Consider the following 22,889-nt stretch of genomic DNA (forward strand, 5'->3'; position numbering starts at 1 on the left):
AACGTCCTTTATCTATTTGCTTTGTACAGTCATTGAGCTGGAGGGTCTCGTGTTTGGTTTTCATGTTTTATGGGGACCATAGATAGTCTTAACTGTGTATTCTATGGGCCAACCATTTTCCATTTATCCATTTATTAAAAGCTGTCTTCCTTATGAGGAAATACATGTCCCCACAAGATTAAAAATGACTGATAATACTATTGCGAGAACATAGAGAATTAAAGAATATATTCTATTCTATATAATAAAACATTCTAGAGTATACTTTGCAGTTTAGAAATAGAAGAGAGTCCATATGCAATTACAAAACATAAGTAGGCCTACATATTTTATAGTACTGTTATTGTCGATTACTATATTATTATTCAGATTACTTCAGCAGTAGGGCTGTTATTAAATAATCGTCTCGTCGCAATTATCTGAATTGATTCAGATAACCATTCTTAGAAAACTAGGGTGATCTGCAGCATTTTAAAATCCATCGTCTTGAGCTCCTTTGCGCTCAAATTTTCATGTCTTCATCATTTCTTTGTTATGAGTTTTATTAAAGTGATTCCAGATTTGCTGCATCTACACAGAAAGACGACATTATCCTCATATCTCAGTTTCCTTTTCTGTTAAGGTCACTATTTAGGGAACGTTAGTTATTTACAGAATTTATACATTTCTAAATGTATCTCTATTTTATCAATTGGATAAACCAATTGTAATTTATGGCTATGATTGTCAAAGCCTTTATTTAATAGACAATTAACTACACAAAAACGTATATTCTACACTATTTCTGAAGATAATAATTAAGAATGTGGGCTGTTTTCTATTCTGAAATCTGTTCTATTCCTCTGCGTGTAAACCCAGTTTAATGTATTTAGGTGTATTTAGGTGATGATGAATAAAATGTTTGATTTTATTGCACGAATAAGAATGATCAAAACACATTGATGGCAGAAAGAGATTCTCTTACATGGCGTCGTTCACGGCAAGCATGACACATGACTGTTGAGACTAAAGTTCAGAGGATACTGGATGTGTAAGTTGATTTCGGCGTCGGGAAAGCCAAAGCCCTGTCTCACCGAGCGTGCGTGTGTGTGTATGAGAGACAGAGAGAGAGAGAGAGAGAGAGAGAGAGAGAGAGAGAGAGAGAGAGAGAGAGAGAGAGAGAGAGAGAGAGAGAGAGAGAGAGAGGGGAGAGTAGGAGGAGGAGAGAGGAGAGACGATATCAGAAGAGAGAGAACTGATACACTTGCGTTAGATTTAAATTGCATTTCACTATAGATACTTACTGCATGACTAGCGGCAATGCAAAGGGGATGCTGCGGAAGAACATGGATAGAAATCCCCTTATCGATTGTCGCGGCAATAATAGCACGCGCCCTTTACAAAAGTAAGTGACATCGCACAAAAGCGGAGAAACGGAACGTGGGAGAGAGGAGCGAACTATGCACCGAGGATGATTTCTGCAAGAAAAACTCCGGAGAAGAGTCGCCTCCACCTCCATTATTTGGTGTGGCATAACAAACACCGGCAGCTGGAGAAAGAGCTCTCGGCGCGCGAGCAGGTAAGAAGCGTCCGTTCCGCGTGTCAGTCTCGCGGGCGGATGATGAGAGGAGCTTGCCATGGGTTTGACTGTGGAAACTGATCTAGGTGTGATCCACAGTGACTAGGATAGTGGTCGGCAAAATGGTGCAGAATTTATGTCAATTGAATTTTAAAGCTCAAATTAAGGTATTTTTCATTTATTGCAAATCCATCCGCTCACGACTATTGTTCTTGATTCGGGTCGTAATCTATGACGCAAAAAGTGTATTCTTTAGTTTATTGAATTGGAATGCCACAAAAGAAACCTCACACCCTGGATGTATCTTAAACCTTTAAATATGCCTACCCTAGTTTGTATTTGGGACGAACGTTTTAACGCGTCTGTGATGGAAAAATAAATGCAGACTGAGTAGGCAGCTCACTGGGTTTTAAAACAAATCCCCTGGTTCTCTAAACCACTCATGTTTCACGTCTGTCATTTTACTGCGGGTGCGATAAAGGGTAAGTGGTTGATCAAAGATGCAGTTCGGTTTTATTTCGTTCATAGAGGTGGTTTAAAACACAGAGGGACTGCAGAACACAGTGGCATTGGACACAGTGTATGGATGAATAAGTCCCAGAGAATCAACCTATGTTCATCACTCAGCTTCGGAGGATAGATGGTGTGTCAAAAGAGGGTGTGTTTGTCTTTCCGATCAGACAAGAATCAATGCAATATCTGAAATAATCCACAGATTAGTGACAATATTGTGTCAAGCAATTATTTAAATAAAAAGATTGTGGAATATGTTGCAGATTCAATTACAGATGAGAACATAAAGGGAATTAATAATGTAAATATTTTTTATTTCAGATATAGATAGATTGACATTTCATAATTAATACGAGCAACTCATGTTAAACTACATCTGCATCCAAAAGTTTTACATTGTAAATGGAGGAAGTTTATGCACAATTGATTAAAGAAGTTCAGAATCAAGAGTTTAACTATTATAATACATCATTATGGATTATGTTTAACAAAGTCTTTTATTTTAATTATAGAGCCATTCAATGATTTTATCTTTCTAAAAACCCCAACTGTAACTCATACAAATACCAGCCATCTTGTTCTCTTGCAGGATTTTATGACTCAAGCTAACCGTAATAATTCAGCCCCTAACCCGTTGATGACTACAGCGATATAAAGCACTCCAAGTTTATATGATTCACAGCTTGATGACAGCATAATCTAACCACACTTGGCATGATGTGCAAAGTTATCAAGATTTAGGATTGCGCTGGGGGTTCTTGCTGGATAAGTTAAATTGGGCTCCTTTGCGACGGGACGAGGCATAAGGACAGAGGTCAATACCGTTACGATCACTTCTTTTGATGAGATCGGATAAATGAAGCATCCTGACAAGGGGAAAAGCTGCTGCACCAGCAAACAGAATTGTGGGATTTTAGGTGTCAGAAAAGAACAAAGGGTGGGGGAACTTGAGCCATTAGAATGGAGGGAGATCGAAGGACATGAATAGCAAAGAGATGAATTTGGGGCATTGGGGAAGAAGAAGTTAGTGGAGGAAAAAAGGCTCAATTTGCAGTTTGCCTTGACAGTGCCATAAAACAGTCATGGGGAGGAAGTGGACCGATGACAGCTCGGAGGAGAGAGAGAGAGAGAGAAAATTGAGAAAGCGGATGGATAGAGTCTGTGATTGAATGAGGAAACTGGAAAGAAGAGCATTGCTGGGTGATGTATCTAGAAAACGGGCGAGCCCAAAGAGCCGAGAATTGGTTGAGCTGGATTTTTATTTTTTTATTTTTGGGAAGTCAGCAGTGCCTCAACAAATACGCATCAATAGTGCTGCAGTTTCTTTACCCGTGTCTCTCCATCAGCACATTTTCTGTTTCCCTCACATCTGCTCAGTTTCTGTTTGATATACTATCTCTATTCTTCAATGGGCCACCCTTCTGTTACACCGTAACCCAACACTAATTGAAGCAGAGTGTTGTCATTGGGGATGGGCAGTGGGAAGGGGGATGCAGAAAAGCATCACCGTTTCACTCCAAGTCACAAGTCATTCGAATGACACAAAGGAGGCTAAACAATTAGAGAATTTTCATTTCACTATTCCTTTATTGACAAAACAGTTTAAAAGATCGTTACAGAGAGTCTGAGGGTTGAGGACATGTCTGTGTGTGCAGTGATACCTTGGGTCACCAAATTGAAAATAAGGAAATAAAAGAGACTTTTTGAGGATCATATCTGATTTCATGGTTTGAATTCACCATCAACTGATGCATAAACATTTGAGGAAACATCCAGGTAACAAAAAAACACCCTAATCCATTGAAAATAACCTGAGCGTAGGCGATAGTACCCTGCTGCATTCGCCTATACTGGAGAATAGTGTTGTTTCATCAGCACTAGTCATCTCCCTGATTTACATAAAGGGCTCTGAACAAGCTTCATCTTAAGCAACTTTGTGTGTTAAAAATAAGGCAGCGGGTATTTACACTAAGTTACATTTACATTAACATTTACGGATTTGACAGGCGCTTTTATCCAAAGCGATTTACATTGCATTGTACTATACTTTTATTTCTGACTATGTGCAATCCCCTGGGATCGAACCCATGACCTTGGCTTTCTCTGATTTAAAAAATAAGAACGTTTAAATAGCAGTAGGTTATGTTTACACTAAGTGTAAAGCAGCATTTCATAGCGATGTGCTATTTACACTAACTGACATTCCGTATTTTCTGTATTTTCTTTGGATTAAGTATAGAAATAGTAGTTAAATGCTATTTTTGTCATGGGGACCACTACCACCGACGGCGGATGAAATGCATAATTCAACAAAGGTATATTTATTATACAGATCCAAGAGATGCGTACATTCATGAAACACAACAGTAGACACGACAAAGGAACAGGCTGAGTCGTGTCCAGATTATGAGGCTGATGACGGGCAGGTGTGGGGATCGCCAAAGAGGGACAGGTGAGGGAGCATGGAGGATCGTGGGAAGTAAAGTCCTTGGAGAAAACACAGGGAGAAACAGAGGGAACCGTGACAATTTACTATACGGCGTGGAAATCATTATATTTATAAAAATGTTTAAATTGATGGCAATTTATTAAGATATTAAAGCCATACACCTACTCCTAACCTTACCCTTAACCTAAACTATGAATAAAAATGAATTTAAAACATATGGCTTTATGATCTGTAAGGAAATTGAAAAAGGTTAAAGAGCGTTTTCAGCAAGAGGGGGATTAGATTCCTGGTCTTCTGTGCCAAGCTATACAGACTTTATACCTTACGCCACTGTTAAAAGTGGCATCGTTCTTACACTTTCTCTATCCCAATCACATATTGGTGGACGGCGTTAGTGCATATAGTCTCTGCCAACAAGGCGGACTTTTTGGACTCATTGTAAATAAATACAGTATAAAAATAATGCATTTCTTTTATATAAAAGAAATGTTCCAAAACATAGTAAGTGTCAGGAATCACAGAGAACGAACCCAAGCGCAGGCAACAGGAGATGAAGGGGTTAACAAGACTTTAATAAATAATAAAACAGGAACAAAACAAAAACCCACGAGGGAGTAACAAAACAGTACACAATAACAAATATGATAACGGACTACTAAACACTCAACAAGAACTCAATATAAAACACTAAGACTAGACTAGACGTTACTTGACTTGACTTGACAAAGCTTCAAGGACACAGTAAGGAGTACAAACAAGGGATATTGTACAACCAACGAGCACAAGACAATAGACAAGAGGGTATTATATAGGGAGACTAACAAAGGGGATAACGATGGGCAGGTGTGGGTAATGCGACACAGGAGGAGAGCTATACTAGAAACGAGAGGGGCAGGGCCAAATGACGAGACAGGAGAGAACGCATATTATGTCCTGATTGACCATAATATGATCCTCTCCACATAAAACACGTGGGTCTGTCATGATTCTGCCCCTAGACCAGAAAATCAAGACAAGAGCAGGCAGAATCATGACAGGACCCCCCCCTTTAATGAACGCCCCCTGGCGTTCACCAAAGGAGCAGACTAACGAGACAAGACTGACTGGGAAACGGACAACATCCAACAAAACATGGTAAAAAACAACAAGGGCAGACAGGCAAGAATAATCAATGGGTTGGGGTGACATAATAAAAATAACAAACAGGGGAGGGGGGGTGGGGGAACACAAGAGTTCATGGGGGGAACACAAGAGTCCGGGGGGGTAAATCCGTAGGGATTGGCACAAGGGGAAACAGTCTTTGTCCCTGGCGCTCGGAAGCGCGGAGTACCAGGGTACACCCTGGGGGGCGCCGCTCGAGAGCGCGAAGGCCCAGAGGTTCTGGGAGGGGCCGGCTGAAGAACAGGACTTGAGGCCGGCTGGAAGGCCGGCAGGGCAGGACTTGACGCCGGCTGGAAGGCCGGCAGGGCAGGACTTGACGCCGGCTGGAAGGCCGGCAGGGCAGGACTTGACGCCGGCTGGAAGGCCGGCAGGGCAGGACTTGACGCCGGCTGGAAGGCCGGCAGGGCAGGACTTGACGCCGGCTGGAAGGCCGGCAGGGCAGGACTTGACGCCGGCTGGAAGGCCGGCAGGGCAGGACTTGACGCCGGCTGGAAGGCCGGCAGGGCAGGACTTGACGCCGGCTGGAAGGCCGGCAGGGCAGGACTTGACTCTGGACTGGGTGCAGGTGGGACCACCGGACTTGACGGGACCACCGGACTTGACGGGACCACCGGACTTGACGGGACCACCGGACTTGACGGGACCACCGGACTTGACGGGACCACCGGACTTGACGGGACCACCGGACTTGACGGGACCACCGGACTTGACGGGACCACCGGGACCACCGGACTTGACGGGACCACCGGGACCACCGGACTTGACGGGACCACCGGGACCACCGGACTTGACGGGACCACCGGGACCACCGGACTTGACGGGACCACCGGGACCACCGGACTTGACGGGACCACCGGACTTGACGGGACCACCGGACTTGACGGGACCACCGGACTTGACGGGACCACCGGGACCACCGGACTTCGACCCGCCCTCCGTTGCCTCTTCTTCTTCAGCCGAGCCACCCGCCTGGTGGTCGGCTGAAGGAATGACGAGAAGGGCACGGGCGGCTCGGGATTGGAGGCCTCGGACGAGGACCCCCAGGATTCCCGTCTCCCACGCTTTCCACCAAAGCTGACTGCGGGTGGGGAGGCTGTAGGTGGTTGAGTGGACCTTCCCTGGGTGACCACACCCAGGACACAGTGCTCCGGGACAGACGCCAGACCGGAACGAGAGGCTGGATAGCACCTGGAAGAGGAGCTTCTACGTAGCTCCTCTCGAAGCTGCAGCTGCTTTACCAAGCGCGGGAACGGTTGATACACCATCTCCTCCCGCTCCGGAAAAGGCGGAGGATCGTCCATCCCAGCCACCAAGTATGCCCGGACCAGCACATCGGGAAGGGATGCCTTCCTGGCCTCAATGTCCCGGGCGTAGTCCAGCAAGGGACGCTGGCACTGGGAAGGGAATGGGCCTCCTCCGGCCTGGGACTGGGAGACCATATCCTTCCACCACTCAGGATCGGAGGTGCACGGCCATCGGGGAAAGGTTGCACCATCCATGGATGCCTGCTGGGTTCTGTAGTGGCTCGTTGGTTCTGTCAGGAATCACAGAGAACGAACCCAAGCGCAGGCAACAGGAGATGAAGGGGTTAACAAGACTTTAATAAATAATAAAACAGGAACAAAACAAAAACCCACGAGGGAGTAACAAAACAGTACACAATAACAAATATGATAACGGACTACTAAACACTCAACAAGAACTCAATATAAAACACTAAGACTAGACTAGACTATACGTTACTTGACTTGACTTGACAAAGCTTCAAGGACACAGTAAGGAGTACAAACAAGGGATATTGTACAACCAACGAGCACAAGACAATAGACAAGAGGGTATTATATAGGGAGACTAACAAAGGGGATAACGATGGGCAGGTGTGGGTAATGCGACACAGGAGGAGAGCTATACTAGAAACGAGAGGGGCAGGGCCAAATGACGAGACAGGAGAGAACGCATATTATGTCCTGATTGACCATAATATGATCCTCTCCACATAAAACACGTGGGTCTGTCATGATTCTGCCCCTAGACCAGAAAATCAAGACAAGAGCAGGCAGAATCATGACAGTAAGGTGCCATGAGGTGCCATTTTTAGTGTGCGTTCCTGACACCCCTAGAAATCAATGTATACAGTATATATAGCCGTGGAAAAATTAAGAGACCATTTCAAAATGAATTTCAGTTTTTCTGAATTTATTTTTTATAGGCATGTGTTAGGGTAAAATCATAATTTTTGTTTCTGCTAACAAAATTTCTCCCAAATGTCAAATACAAATATTTTTTCTATTTGCATTTATATGCAGAAAATGAAAACTAGAGAAACAGGTCAAAATAACAGCAAATATTTTCTGTATTTTTCACACCTCAAATACTTAATATTCAATTTTAAGCAATACAACAATAATACGTCTGCACGTATTTAGGAATAGAGTTTTTTGTGATAAGCTTGATTTTTATCGCAGTTTTCTTGTCATGCTGTCAGTCTGGAATGGCAATGGACACAATACACAAATTGCTGCTTAAATGAACATTTGAAATGGTCTCTTAATTTGTTACAGTGGAGTTTAATTCCTACATCACAGATATGTACAGTATATGTGTAAAAAAACACATTCTCTATATAAAATATTTACAACAATTAGGGGAATTGGAAATATATATACATACATAAGCTATTTCTATACTATTGAAGATACATGGCATCTCACTAGGTTTAGCAACAAAGCTATTGAATCCTCACTGTACTTATCATTCTACAGTACTTTAATGGTAACACACTTTCTATGACATTTAGTGCAAATGTAATGACTGTGATATTTCTTAGTCTATACAGTATTTCTTAGTCTGAGTTTTGCTGTCCGCATAGAACAAGCTCTCTCGGTTTTTGCCTCCCACACTAAGAGGTGGTAAACTCAGTCCTTATAGCTGAACCCTGGAGGCCAATCTTCAGAATACGATTGGCACTGTGGGTGTGTGTCACACTTCACGACACAATAGCAGCGCAAAGTTAGAAAAGGCCCATATTTCTTCCATTTACACCATATTTTTCTGCCTGTAGACTTATTTAAAGAAAGTAATTTTTCATTGCTAACATGGGTTCACCCCAGTCTCAGTGTCCCTTTGTAGCCTGTTTTCTTTCTTTAATAAATGGATAAACATGATCCATTTATAATAAAAAATATATGTTTTAATATATGTACTGTATATGTGTACTGAATGTTCTCAATCTAAATGAATGTATCCGTGCGTTCATTTAAAGATCGATGTTAGTTTGCACACACACACACAAAATGTACACTTTTTAGTACATTCAAATTGATTTCTATGGTGCTTTATATATATTTTTTACATTGTTGCAAAGCTGCTTTACAATTCAAATGATAAAGCACACAGAACACGTACAATCCCCGGCATGCTGTGATATGCATCCCCCTCACTCCACACACACATATGATTTTCTTTTACCTGCCTCCCACATGCACAGTTTGGACTTCCAATGAAAGATTGATGTTAGTTTAAGTAGCTGCCAAAGAAGATTAGCCAAGGCAGAGAGAGTGCAGGAGCAGATGCACCAGCCAGAGATGACTATCAATAATGCAGTCTCCAGCAGGCCCACAACTGAGAGAGAGAGAGAGAGAGAGAGAGAGAATGGATGAGCATGTGGAAGTGACACAACAATGTGGGGAAAGACCATGGATTATGTAATATTATAAATTTTGATATGATGAGACAAAATTAGTCAACGTGAATGAGTGTGTCAGATGAATTGCATGGATGTTGGCATGTTACCCTGTTACTGGATGAGATGCAGCGTGGGAAGGTTAAACAAATTCTGATCAGTTAGAAGAAGCTAAGCTGTAATGTGTAGGCGATAGGAAGAAATATTACCAATATTACCCATTTCTGAAACACTTGATTCTGGTTGGTTGATCGTGGCATTCAGTGATCAGATATTTTTTGAATAATGACAGTATGATGTTTATGAATGATGTAGGTTTCATGCGTAAAAAAGGTCAAAATGCTCCCAAGCTGACACTGGGATGGCACCCTATAAATGGGAACAGATATACTTTATAAATATTGTATTTGTAGGGCAGTGTACTGTACCCTTGAGGTACTAATATACACTCTTTAGGTGCAAATGTGTACTTTTTGAAAGGGAACCTCCCCAGTAAAAGCTTGGGTCAATTTTTCTGACAGTGTAGTTGTGCTCATAATCTCTCCATGGAATCTACTAGTAAGCGAATGAAATAATGCCGGCAAATCAATGTTTCATATCCATTTGTGTATTTGTTAAGTAGCAAGATAGTATCCGGTTCTATTATATTATTATCTCAATGAACAGTGCTTATCACACAATTTTTTTGTAAGTAGCAAAGAATGGTTTTCTAACTGCTAATGCTTTCCAAATCATTGTCCACCCATCTCATGCCCGCTAATCTATCATAGTACCAAGTTTCTCTTATCCCTCAATAACCGTTACCGGCTAAAGCATGTCCTCCTCCTGACAGTTCTCCTGCCTTCACTCTCTCTCTTTCTCTCTGTCAGTCATCTGAGTGGGCTTGATCTCTCTAGTGTTAGCCTCAGGGCTGATCGGAGACCCCCACAGGACTAACACGACAGCCATCATTCACGACTCTTGTTTATCCTCCATCAATGTACGTCCCCATCCGCCATCCCCTCTCCATTCTCCTCATCCCGGGGTTACCATAGGAACCCCTCCCCCAACACTTCCACCCCATCCACACCCTTTTTCTAGTAAGACACCTCAGCTGTCTCATTTTACTCTAGGGACCAGCCGGGTGTTTTTCTAGGGTCTGCCGGTGCCTCAGTTGTTGCCGGCGAATGTCGTTATGCTGTTAAGGAAGGGGCGTGCTAATTATTAAGCTGTGGGACATACGCACTCTATACAGGGACGAGCTTGCAACAACAACACATGATGACTGCGCCTTGTTTTGTTGTATCAAACATATAGTGCCCTACACAACGTGCAATATATGACTGAACTAAAATGTGAAAGAGCGGCAGTGAGTGGGGCTCGGTCGTGTGAAAGTCTCTTCCGGAGTGGTTCCTTGGAACCAATGGAACACCCTCAAAATCTTTGATATTTCGGTCCTGTAGTTCATCAAAGCAAAGTTTATAGGGTTTATTTACCGGTTTTATCCCCAACAAGCATCTGTGGCACTAGTGTTAAGGGTTTGTTCATTAGCAACAGTAATCGTTATGCATAATGCAATAGTCATGGAAAAATGGCACACTACAAAGCAGATCTCACAGCACACGTGAAACCCTCGGGTAATATGTTTCCATTACCACGTGCCCATCCTCAAGCGCTTGGTTAACAACATCAAACACTCACACAGAAATCTCTAAATAAAGCTGTCCTAACTCTCATTCCTGCTCTACATACATCACGCACCGTCCGCATCATCTGTCCTGACCTTGTTTATGAAGGGCTTGCTTATAAATATGGACACAAGCAAGCCATCTCATCAAATAATGATGAATGGGTCATGCTGCTTTTATGAACACAAGCAGATTTACTGAAATGCATGTTTGCATTTGGAGAACAGCTGAGAGATGATTCTTATAAAATAATATACGATATTTGCAATCGCTTGTTTTTGGGGCAGTAGTTAAATTGTCTGTGATGGAAAGACGGAGGTATTGGATGAGAACGGCACAGTGCTGGTTTTCACAAGTGTGGAATTGCAGTGTGCTTAACGGGTATCAGTTTAAGTGTGGAAGTATTTCTCACCGTGGCTGTTGGGCGCCGTGTGAATGCGCTCTGTGTCATGTTCGGGTGTGATGCCTTAATTATCGCCTGTCACTTCTCTTTTCCATCGCAGTCTTTTACTTCTGCCTTTTTTTCCATTTACCTGCTTTTCTTTTTATGTTGCAAACAGGGGCAATGATTCTGATTCGGTTCTCTCCTGAGAGCTTTCTAAAGCTTGTTAAATCTGAAGTGAGAATGAAACAGTTTTCTCACATATTCTGTAGTTCCGTGTGCCTCCATATTTCTCTTCCTTTTTCCATTTGCTGGTCTGTCTCTGAAATTGCATATGGCCAAACTACACATAGTGTTTCCGCAGTGTGTGAGCTACAACGTTGGCTAAAATTTTCAATCATAATAATAATACTCATATTCTGCACAATACGCAGTATTTCGCAGATACAGTTTACCAACAACACATTTTCAATAAATAAGTAATTTGTTCTGGGCTCTGTGAAACGACACAACAGGCAACATATTTAATATAAGGTTATGTGAAGTGGGAATTGATTTTTTTAAGTTATATTTTTGGGCTTTTTGCCTTTATTATGATAGGACAGTGGAAAGGTGACAGGAACGTACTGGAAAGAGACAGGGGAGCAGGATCGTCAAAGGACCGCATGAGACTGGAATCATATTCGGGTCGCCATGAGCGTACTAGCACTATATGTCGGCGCCAACACTGCATGATTTTCTTTCTTCTGCAGAACACAAAAAGAAGATCTTTTTAATATGTTGGTACCCAAATGACCCCACCTCATATTGACTTTCATTGAATGGAAACCAAACGCCTGAGACATTTTTCAAAATATCTTCTTTTGTGAATTATAATTTTTGTGAACTATCCCTTTAATTGAGAAAATAATGTGAAATGATGTGAGTAGAAAATGTATTTTTATCTAAAGGGGAATATTTGGCGATATTTGTTTAGCATAAAGTGAAATCTCTTTTAATCCAACAGGTGGATTTAGAAGTATTAGACCCACGTGGTCGGACTCCATTGCACCTGGCTGTGACGCTAGGCCACCTGGACTGTGCCCGTCTGTTACTCCAGCATGGCGCTGATATCTGCAAAGAAAACCGAAATGGATGGACAGGTAATACCCTGAGAAAATTATCTCACATTCAGGTTTAACCTAACCTTACATTTGACATCTATCAGTGTTACAGGAAGCCATCAGCACACGTGACCCCGAGCTGGTTCGCCTGGCGCTGGGTTACCGTGACTACCAGCGCACCACTAAGAGACTGGCAGGGATCCCCCGGCTGCTGGAGAGACTCCGACAGGTTAGCCCCAGATGTGTTTTAATAATAAGCGGGTTAATGACCAAACAACAAACCATGAGCTCACCCACCAGTTTAACAAACAGAATCTTAACAATCACCTGCTGCCGACACACCTGAGCCCTTCATTCCAGTAGACACAAGCATACAGTTACACAAACAAGACGTTCACATCCACCTATGGTCAAGAGTGAGACCTCTGTGTTTCTTTCTCTGCTCCCTTTCCACAACCCCGGGTGAACTTTCGACCCTCTTCCTTATGTTTATGATGGATGTCCAATCTCCCTGTTTCTCCACAGTCCTCAACTCTCGGGGAGTTTTATTATTCATGCCTTTCCCTGCAGCGTGATCCGTCTTTCTCGACCTCCCACTGTATACTCACATTTACTCTAACCTCTCCTCTTTCTCACCCTCACTGTCTTTCAGGCACAGGATTTTTACGTGGAGATGAAATGGGAGTTTACGAGCTGGGGTAGGTTGGAAGTGCTGTAAACATGTGTAAATTAGAGTTCATGGTATGTTTGGACAGCGACTTCCCTTTTCCACTTCCCCACTTAAAGGTCCAGTCAGTAATATCAGCGGCAAGGTTGCGAATTGCAACCAACCGCTCAGACTACCCCACCCCTCACTTTCGAAACACTACGACGGCTGACAGAACATGGCGAATTACATGCAAGGAGACCCGTATGTAGATAGAAATAGCTCATTCTAAGGTAATAAAAACATACCGCTTTATTGTGTACGCTCTTTATACACCTCTGAAGACATAGCTATGTTTTTTATATTGCATTTCTATCAATAGATCATCCCAAAAATTACACACTGGACCTTTAAGTCCCTCCTTGTAATGACCATTATTGAAGTCTTTCTCTCTTTTAGTTCCACTAGTGTCTCGTATCTGTCCGAGTGACACATACCGGGTATGGAAGAGTGGTCAGTGCCTGCGGGTGGACACGACACTTACGGGATTTGAACAAATGACCTGGCAAAGAGGCAATCGCAGTTTCATATTTAAGGGTCAAGGTGTGTGTGTGTTCTGGATTTTATGGATTTTCTGTGCTGATTTTTGTTCTTTTGTATAATGAATTTAAAAACCATTGTATTCTAGTCCTTTCACTGCAATTTCCTCACTGAAAATAAGCATTTATTTCATGTTTTCCAGTATAATCAATGTATATTAACTTGACTTGATGTGACCTAAGATATTGACTCTTGTATCTCATCTAAGTAAAAAATTACCTTATGCTTACAAAAAAAAAAGCTTTTGGAGACCAAGTTTCTGTTTTAGATATTTTTACTTTCTTAAGATTTTTTAGCATACTTCTTTTATTTTTTATATACTCACAGTACCTTAAAAGACATCTTTTTGCTTCAAGTGTATCTTGATTTCAGATTTGTCTTAATGTTGTACTGCAAAGCAAGACAAAAATACAAAGTAATAAAAAAAAATGTTTAAGTGTTCAACCCTACAATTTAATACAATAGGTCACATTTTGAAAAATGTTTATGCTTGTCTTTATCAAATGAAAATGGAGGCTGTCAAAATTAAAAATGGACAAAAAGCATGATAAAAGTAGTTCATACGACTTGTGAGCTAGAGTATATTTGAACTCTAGTAAGGTAAATGAACATACTAAATTCTTTGGAAAGCTTGCCTTAAAAGTATTGCTTGACAGCTGGTCAACATTCACTTTCATTGCAGGGGAAAAAACATCTAGAATATTATTCTATAAACAACTTTTTTGGCTTTCATATTAGAACAGTGTTTAAAGTAAAAATAATTTTTGGTTATCTGTTATTTTAAATAGACCTGACAAAACCACACTTTTACTAATTGCTCAAAGCATTGGTTTAAATGAATAATATTAAAATAACATACACTTAATAAACGCAAGTGGTTGAGGATATTTTGTGCATAGTAGGCCTTCCTATTGTATCAAAATATGTTGAGTTTTCTGCAGGTTCCTGCATGTGCAGTTTCTCCAACAGCCTTTATTTTTCTTTGCCTATGGCATTTAAATCAGATTCGGTTTTGATCTCCACTTTAGTTCTCGAACGCACCTCTCACTCACTGCTCTTCATTGGCATGGAAAAACCTCACTCCCACTTTCCCTCACTGTTTAATTGGCTTCCCTCCATTCTGTCTCTCTCTCTAAACCTGTCACTCAGACTCCAGCGCAACCGTTATGGAAGTGGATCATGACAGACAGCTGGTGTTTTGCGAGACGCTGCCATGCCTGTCTTCCTCCTCTTCCTCTCCTGCCTCCCCTTCCTCCAGACTCTGCACTAACGCTTTAAACCCTCTGGGGGCGCCGCAGCCCAGCGACGAACAGGTGGCGGCCCGTCTATCTGCTCCTGTGGTGGCCACACAGCTAGATACCAGGAACATCTCCTTTGAGAGGTGAGGGCATAATAACATTGCCAAGTCATTGTCGCCAATGGAAAGTTTTGTAAAACTCTAACAAGGGCATTGTGACCCCTCAATGTGGCTTCATCACACCGTTAGAAGAGTGTGAGCCAGCACTTTCAGGCATATAAATGTTTCATCATAAAATGTGTGATATTGGACTTACCTCTGTATCCTCGGCACATAGGCCACCTTGTTATCGTACCTGCGTTGTCTATGCAGGAATAAAACAGGGATTCTTAGCTGGAGGAGTGAGAAAACAGAGATGGTGAATGGGTACGAATCAAAGGTACTGCTTGAGTTTATGAAAATCATTTAATCATTGTGTGATGAAGAACTACTTCCATGCATATTCAAAAATGTTAACATAGAGTGCCAAGTGTAAAGTACAGGTTTGTGCATTAGATTTTGCATAAGTGCCACAAGTTAATTCACCCCCTATGTATTTAAAGTGATAGTTTACTCACCCTTTTCTCACTTCAAACCTTTATGACTTTCTTTCTTCAGCAGAACACACAAGAAGATATTTTGAAGAATGTTGGTAACCGAACAAAGGCGGTACCCATTGACTTGCATTGGTTTTGTGTCCAAAATATCTTCTTTTGTGTTCAGCAGAATATAAAAGTCATACAGGTTTGAAATGAGAAGAGGATGAGTAAATTATTTTGTGACTAAATTGCTATAAATAATATAACATTAAAACATATAACAATTTTTTTAAATGAAAAACATTGCATACCCTAGCTTTAATATGACCAACAAACAATTCTTTTTGTTATCTTTATAGTAATATGTGGCTAAGAGGGAGAAACGTACACTTATCAGCTAGCAAAATCACATATCTACTGTGCTTGAAGGTTTGGCTCATGAATATTAATTATGGTACTTGACTGGTTGCTCCCCGAAGGTTACCAAGCAACGTCTCCGTGACCCTATTAATATTCATGCAATGCCTTAATTTAGCAAAATGTTACACAGTTGCAGATTTAGCATGCTTCTATTGACCTGAATAAAAATCAGACAATTAAGATAAATAAATGAATGACTGTTTTCTGTTGTTGTCAATATCTTTGCTTCAGGTTTATTGTGCCTCTAATGTAGAGTTGATCACACGCACACGTACTGACCATCTCCCCGACCAGCACAAAACAAAAGCCAAAGGTATGTTTAATACCGAAATTCAGTTTCTTATTTCACAATTATATTGAGTAATATTTCCCGAATTCCAATCCAGTTGATCACATTTGATGTTTTTTCCATTTGACACATGTGTGCTCTGTCAGGCATTTCATAATGAATATGACGATTCAGGATTTCTCTGCCCACTCACATTATTCCCGAACAAACAGTGTCTGTCTTGCTGCCGTTGTGCTGATGTAATACGGATCTTTGGGTTTCTGTGAGTCTGCTGTGCCGTGACCCGCTGTGTGTTGTGTTTTTGTATTAGGCGGTAAGACACCTCTGCAGTCATTCCTGGGTATCGCTGAACAGCACGTGGGGCCAAACAATGGCGTGAGTGAACCTGTAGAAGCTTTGTAGAAGCTTTTAGATGTCTTTACAGCACAATGATATTTCCTTATCCTCAACATGTGTGTGTGTGTGTGTTTTAAAGAACACTATGGTGACTCAGATATCGTGCCCTGATACGAACCCTTCGGCCCTGACAGCTGAGGAATACTTTAATCCCAGTCTGAGTCACAGTCCGAGAGACATCGGCCAGCCCTGTCATCTCACCACCAAAACACAAAGGTAGTGCTTTAAAAACACTGTTTTATTTTAGTGGGATCTATGGGATGATTTGTATCAAATAAATGTATTGTTTGTGTGTGTGTGTGTGTGTGTGTGTGTGTTCACCTAGATTCAAAGCTAAGCTGTGGTTGTGTGAATCGCACCCTCTATCTCTGGCGGAGCAAGTCGCTCCTATCATTGACCTCATGGCCATCTCCAACGCCCTGTTCGCTAAGCTTCGGGACTTTATCACCTTACGCTTGCCCCCTGGATTCCCTGTCAAGATAGGTGAGAGAGAGAGAGCGCGAGAGAGAGAGAGAGAGAGAGAGAGAGAGAGAGAGAGAGAGAGAGAGAGAGAGAGAGAGAGAGAGCGAGCAATGACTATTAGATGATACTATGGACCTAAAATACTGTTCCCTTCCTTGTTTAAAGATAAACAATCTATAAAATCTGTAGTAGTAAAAAGAATTACTAAAATAATATGGTTAACGCTACAGAAACATACATTTCTGACAAATACTTACAGTTGTCTTTCCAGAATCTATAAATAAAATGTAAATTTGTATCTATTAAATTTATAAAAAAGACATATTAGTATTAGACTCTAAATATACCTATTAAAATATATATATATTTTTTTTTTTTCTAGAAAAAAATATTTTCCTATAAACCAAATTCAATTGTAGATCCATCCCTTAAAAGTATCTATTAAATACAATTTTTACTTACATTTAATTCCCACAGAAATTCCCATTCATCACATCCTGAATGCACGCATCACCTTCGGGAACCTAAACGGCTGTGAGGAGGGCACATTGGCCCGGGTGGAAGGTGAGGGGGACGGACAGAAGGAGAGTCCCAGGACTGAGACACCGTCTCCAGGCAGCGATTCCTCCAGCGTGTCCAGCTCCAGCTCCACAAGTGAGAACTCTCCTTTTACAAATGTGATCATTACAAAGCATTTAAGATGATAACAGATGGAGAAACGCAGTGTTACAAAGTAATACCACGTTGAGGCAAAGCACTTGCTATTTTGGCCAGGGACCAATTGAACGAATAAATGTTTAATGATTGCTTTCCCGATTGCACCGCCTAAAATACTAACGTAATTTTTTTTATCTGTTTGCCGATATGTTTGAGTCCATAAATCTGCACAAGTGCACCAGGCATCATTCGCTCTGTGTGTGATTTATGTTTTAGATTCATGCCGTGGAGGGGAGATTCCAGCCTGTGTGTTTGAAGCTCCGCGGGGCTACAGCGTGTTAGGAGGGAACCAGAGGCAGAACATAAGAGAGGAAGAAGATGACCTGCTGCAGTACGCCATCCAGCAGAGTCTGATAGAAGCCGGATCAGAGTATGACCAGGTCTGACATGTGCACACACGATTCCACACGTTAACAGATGGACATGTCAACAAATTCCAGAAATATACGTTACATAAGCACTGTGTCCTAACCACGCGTCATGTGCAATGTATCAAGTAACATTTCTGTCCTTCATGAGGGGAAAATGTTAAGCTAAGTGATTAAATCACAGCCAGTCAGAAAATATTTCAAGTTGAGGTTTAAAGCTGCCTTGTGTAACTTGTTTGTTAGAAAGAAACAAAAAGAAGTTACTAAGCAAATAAATTTAAAAATCGACCTTACTCACCCAGATAAACAACAGTAATCTATACTAATGATTTATAGGTTGAGCTGTCGGGTACATTTTTTGTGGGAAACGCTTGAGTCGACAGTCGTCAGTTTGAGACCTTGATAAGTTTATATTTTATCTTTTAAGTGCTAATTCATCAGCCAAAATCATTGCTAAAATCACAGTTTGTCAAAGACAGTTTCAAAAACGGCACCCATTTTCTACGTCACCCAGTTGAGTGGATCAGGTGGTCTGAGCTGGCGTTTGAGGGGAGGCGGAGACTCGTTTGCATTTTCATTAATCTTATATAATAATTCTTAATAAAGGTGGGTTTTAGAGTAACATTAAAGCTATTCATTATAAAATTATGAACAAATTTCCCATCGTGTCACTCAGCACGACTTTCAATCTAATGTATTTCAATAATGCATAAATCAACACAATCTGACCAGAATTCTTACTTATTTTACAAGGTGGCTTACTGTACAATGTCAATTGTATGTTTTAGTATGATTTGACTTGAGCCCTGTAACATTGAGTTTAGGTGCGGGCCTGGTGGGCCTTTATCTTTGCTTTGCCAACTCGTAAAATTTTTGCATTTTAGCAAAATATAGATTCATATATATATATATATATATATATATATATATATATATATATATATATATGTATAAAATGGTATGAAAATCTAAACTCAAGCTGAGTCTGAGACTGTATTGTTCAGAGGGGGCGATAGAGAGGCAAAAGTTATATATTGTACTATAATACTGTATACCGATTTGAATGTTTGTTTTATCAGTAACAGTTCACTGTCATCAGTCATCTACTTCGGTCATCTTGGCTACGTCCCCCAGGGAGGCTATTTTCTGTGTGTAATAGGCATATAAGTACAGCGACTGTCTGCGTATGTGCAATCGCTGGGATCGAACCCCAAGACCTTGGCATTCCTAGCGTCATGCTCTAACCACTGAGTTATGCAAGAGTTAGGATTTATTGTGACACCTGGTTAGGACACAGTGTAGCCTTTTAAACTAGTCTCACACACCTGATTCATCTCCATTCTCACAGGTGACCATCTGGGAGGCTTTGACCAACAGTAAACCAGGATCTCACCATCTGTCGAGTGACCCGAGCCGTCTCGAAAGGTCTGCAGTCAGTATTCCCCTTCTACTGTTGACACATCTCACCCACAACAGACAGCGACAGAATCACACACCCATCACATTTACTGGAGATATTGACACAGGCCTGAATGTCAATACAGTACAGTGTGATGCTCATAGAAATTCTCTGAGGTTTATAGCTCTTTCTCCTCACCTCTGTTTGCTCATCATGGAGCTGAGTGGCCTCGCTTGCAGCTGAGAACTAGACTCTCATGTCATTTATCGTTATGTTTTAGCTTTAGACATATATTTTAGGTATAAAACCTTTTTAATACTTTAACATGCTTTATTGTTACGCATTCAGTGAAGTCTCAGTCACAAGACTCTTCCTCTTCCTTTCCATTTCCCAGAACCCCACAGCACAAACCCAGCTCTGCAGAGAGCCCTCGCAGCACACCGACCAATAAGCCGCCACGCAGCTACAACGAGCAGCTGCGATTAGCCATGGAGCTGTCCGCCCGCGAACAGGAAGAGACGGAGCTTCGACAAAGACGGGAGGAAGAGGAACTGCAACGTATCATACAGCTCTCACTTATGGAGAAGTGACGGAACTCGGGGGCTGGCGGGAACCAAAGGGTGGGAGGAGCATGCCTGGGTATATATAACCAATGTGAGCTGCGATTGATTGATCGGTTCAAATGCCCCGCCCTCTTCTTCCACTGAGCTGCATACTGGGAGACGGCTCTCTAGGCCAGAATCGCAGAGAAACCTCTGTCCTCAATTTGCAAGTTTACAACAACAAGCAGCTAAACTGGTTTTCCACTGACTAGCACCAATCCGGTGCTCTCCCAAAGTTTGAATGTGCATTTATGATAAGGACAGCAGGGCTGCGTAGTTTTTGAAAGCCATCATCCGTGCACTTAGCAAGAGACTCTCAGACTGGCTGGTAATGTTGATTTCTAAAGGAAATGTTTAATTTAGTCACTTTTAAAATTTTACATGCATTTTGGTTCAAAGAGGTAGAAAATTGGCCGCTCTTGAAAGGGGGATGGAGGAGACGTGATTTGTAATAATAAAGGTTGCTTGCATACTAATGTTTATGATGCACACACACGCATCGATTCTCAATAAGAAAAATGTGTTGCAATGATGTTGAGAATAACACAAGTTTGTAAAAGATGTTTGATCCAAACACCCCAAACCTCCCTAAAGCCCCCCCCCCCCAGTTGTTCCAAACCTGTATAAATGTCTTTGTTCTGTTGAACACAAAGAAACTTATTTGGGAAAATGTTAGCAGCTGACATTTCTGCCACATCATTGAAAAGATTTAGTCAAATGTGTCCTATAGCTGTTTGCTTTCCTAATTTCTTCGAACAATAGAAATAAAACAATAATTTTTCAATTGGTGATGTCTTGAAAATGTCAGGTGTTAACAGTCTTCCAAATATATTTAGTTGTGTTCATCAGAAGAAAGAAACGTATACGGGTGGAACAACCCGTGGGTGAGTAAATGATGACAGAATTTTCGTTTTTGGGTAGAGTATTCCTTTAAGGGTTTACCTGAAAGCCAATGGGGCAGCTACAGCTATGCTTTGTGCTCTATGTCAACCGCATGTTTTTATTATTATTATTTAGCCAAACAATAGAGAATGACTGTAATGATATGACATGGAATAACAGGTAATAATGAGAAAATACTGAAAGAAGCAAACATTGTCAGGTACATCACATATATTGAATCTTAATAAGTTCCTCACTGCAATAGTCATTTGTTTCCATGCCATTTTCAACAAACGTATCACACACACATACAACAGTGCGTGCACTCAACTTAAAATGGTGCTAAAGTGATATTTCTTATCAGATTTTGGGTACGTTCATCAGTGCCATTGTAAGCGCTTGTCTGTCAACAACCAACAAACAAATCCTCATTTTGTTTAAGTTTCCTTCAGTGCTTCATTCAACACCATTAAAGCTCATTGCCCTGAATAGATTGGTCTTGGAACACCTGCAGTAGTTCATCAAAAATCGAATTGTGCTTTCATAAGAGGTGCCAGATCTGGAATAATACATGAAAGAAGCAATCTCTCACCGAGAGCAGAAACCAAACACGTTTTATTGGAGAATCTCAAAATAGATGTTTCTCCGAAGTTGCATTTATCTTTAGGCCCGAGTGACGTGCCTTCAGGGTTTGATTTATCAGGCAAATCAAAAAAAAAAAAACACGGCTTTGAACATGGCACTAAGCAGCAGAAGATTCAGTGGCAGAGCTCTAAACAAACACGTAGGTCTGCTTTTGGAGAGAATCGTGATTTGTTGCCTGTGGATGGCAGGGTTCAGCCATTGGGAAATGTTTGATATGAATCAACATTTAGTAGAACGTTTTAGAAGTGCATTATTTATATTAGACTTTTTTTATTTGGTTGACGCAGTGGTTTGTGTGGAGTGCTCCTGTAGTGTTTGTATGTGTCTAAATTATATTGTTCATATTTGTAACGTTAAGGAACTCTGAATAAAGGAGAAATAAATGAACATGAATCTCAAATGCTGTGAATGAATTTGTCATCAACGGCTTCCAGAAAAACCAACAGTCCAGAGGAAGCTTTGGTTGTATGTAAATGTAAATGGACTCTATAGTTATAGAATACATTTAACACTCCATTACCATTGTTTCTCTACCATTAGGCCTACTATCGTAAACGCACACTAAAAAGAAATTAAAATGGTATGCAGTTATTTTATAGGCTTTAAAAGGCTATGGTTCTGCAATATTCATCTCTACTCTAGCGATTTTAATCAAATGCACTTACATTTCAGTGATGAATATGAATAAATATTACATCAAAGTGCTTTTAGCTCAAAAGAGGCACTCCTGCCGAGAGCAAACCAGCCGACCAAAAGAGTTTTTTTAAACACGTTATCATACAGCTGCTCTTCACCACACTGAGGCGCTATTGTTCAAACACAGAATCACAGCACAGCTGCAGACAGATAAATGACAATTTCTAGTGTCATGCACTTTGTAATACTTTACTAATCCTAACACGTTTAAGATAGCTTTATTATGCAAATTAGCCCTATTAAAGAAAAAAAAGTTAAGTATTTTCTGTGAATTTCATTTTGTTTATCTAAATATGTGCCGGTTTCAGAGACCAGGTTCCGCTTGAACCAGGACTATGCCTTCACAGTGAATTATCGTGCAACTATTTACACTCCAATTTTCTGTGCACATTTTAAAGCTGTGAAATGATTGAAATATACGGTTTAAATTGTGTAAA

General features: G+C 41.1%; 1 protein-coding gene across 1 annotated transcript; it reads left to right on the plus strand.

The window, feature by feature from the left end:
• The first annotated feature begins 1,186 nt into the window (after positions 1–1,186).
• ankrd13b (ankyrin repeat domain 13B) lies at positions 1,187–22,153 on the plus strand. The gene is made up of 15 exons (XM_079481535.1): positions 1,187–1,558; positions 12,419–12,554; positions 12,620–12,744; positions 13,168–13,213; positions 13,621–13,764; positions 14,911–15,142; positions 15,371–15,437; positions 16,228–16,309; positions 16,596–16,660; positions 16,761–16,897; positions 17,007–17,164; positions 17,621–17,797; positions 18,077–18,240; positions 19,577–19,653; positions 20,022–22,153. The coding sequence occupies exons 1-15, from the start codon at positions 1,451–1,453 to the stop codon at positions 20,215–20,217; spliced, it is 1,914 nt and encodes a 637-aa protein (XP_079337661.1). The 5' UTR covers positions 1,187–1,450; the 3' UTR covers positions 20,218–22,153.
• Positions 22,154–22,889: the final 736 nt, after the last annotated feature.

The sequence above is a fragment of the Barbatula barbatula genome (genome assembly GCF_947034865.1).
Source record: "Barbatula barbatula genome assembly, chromosome: 19".
NCBI lineage: Eukaryota > Metazoa > Chordata > Actinopteri > Cypriniformes > Nemacheilidae > Barbatula > Barbatula barbatula.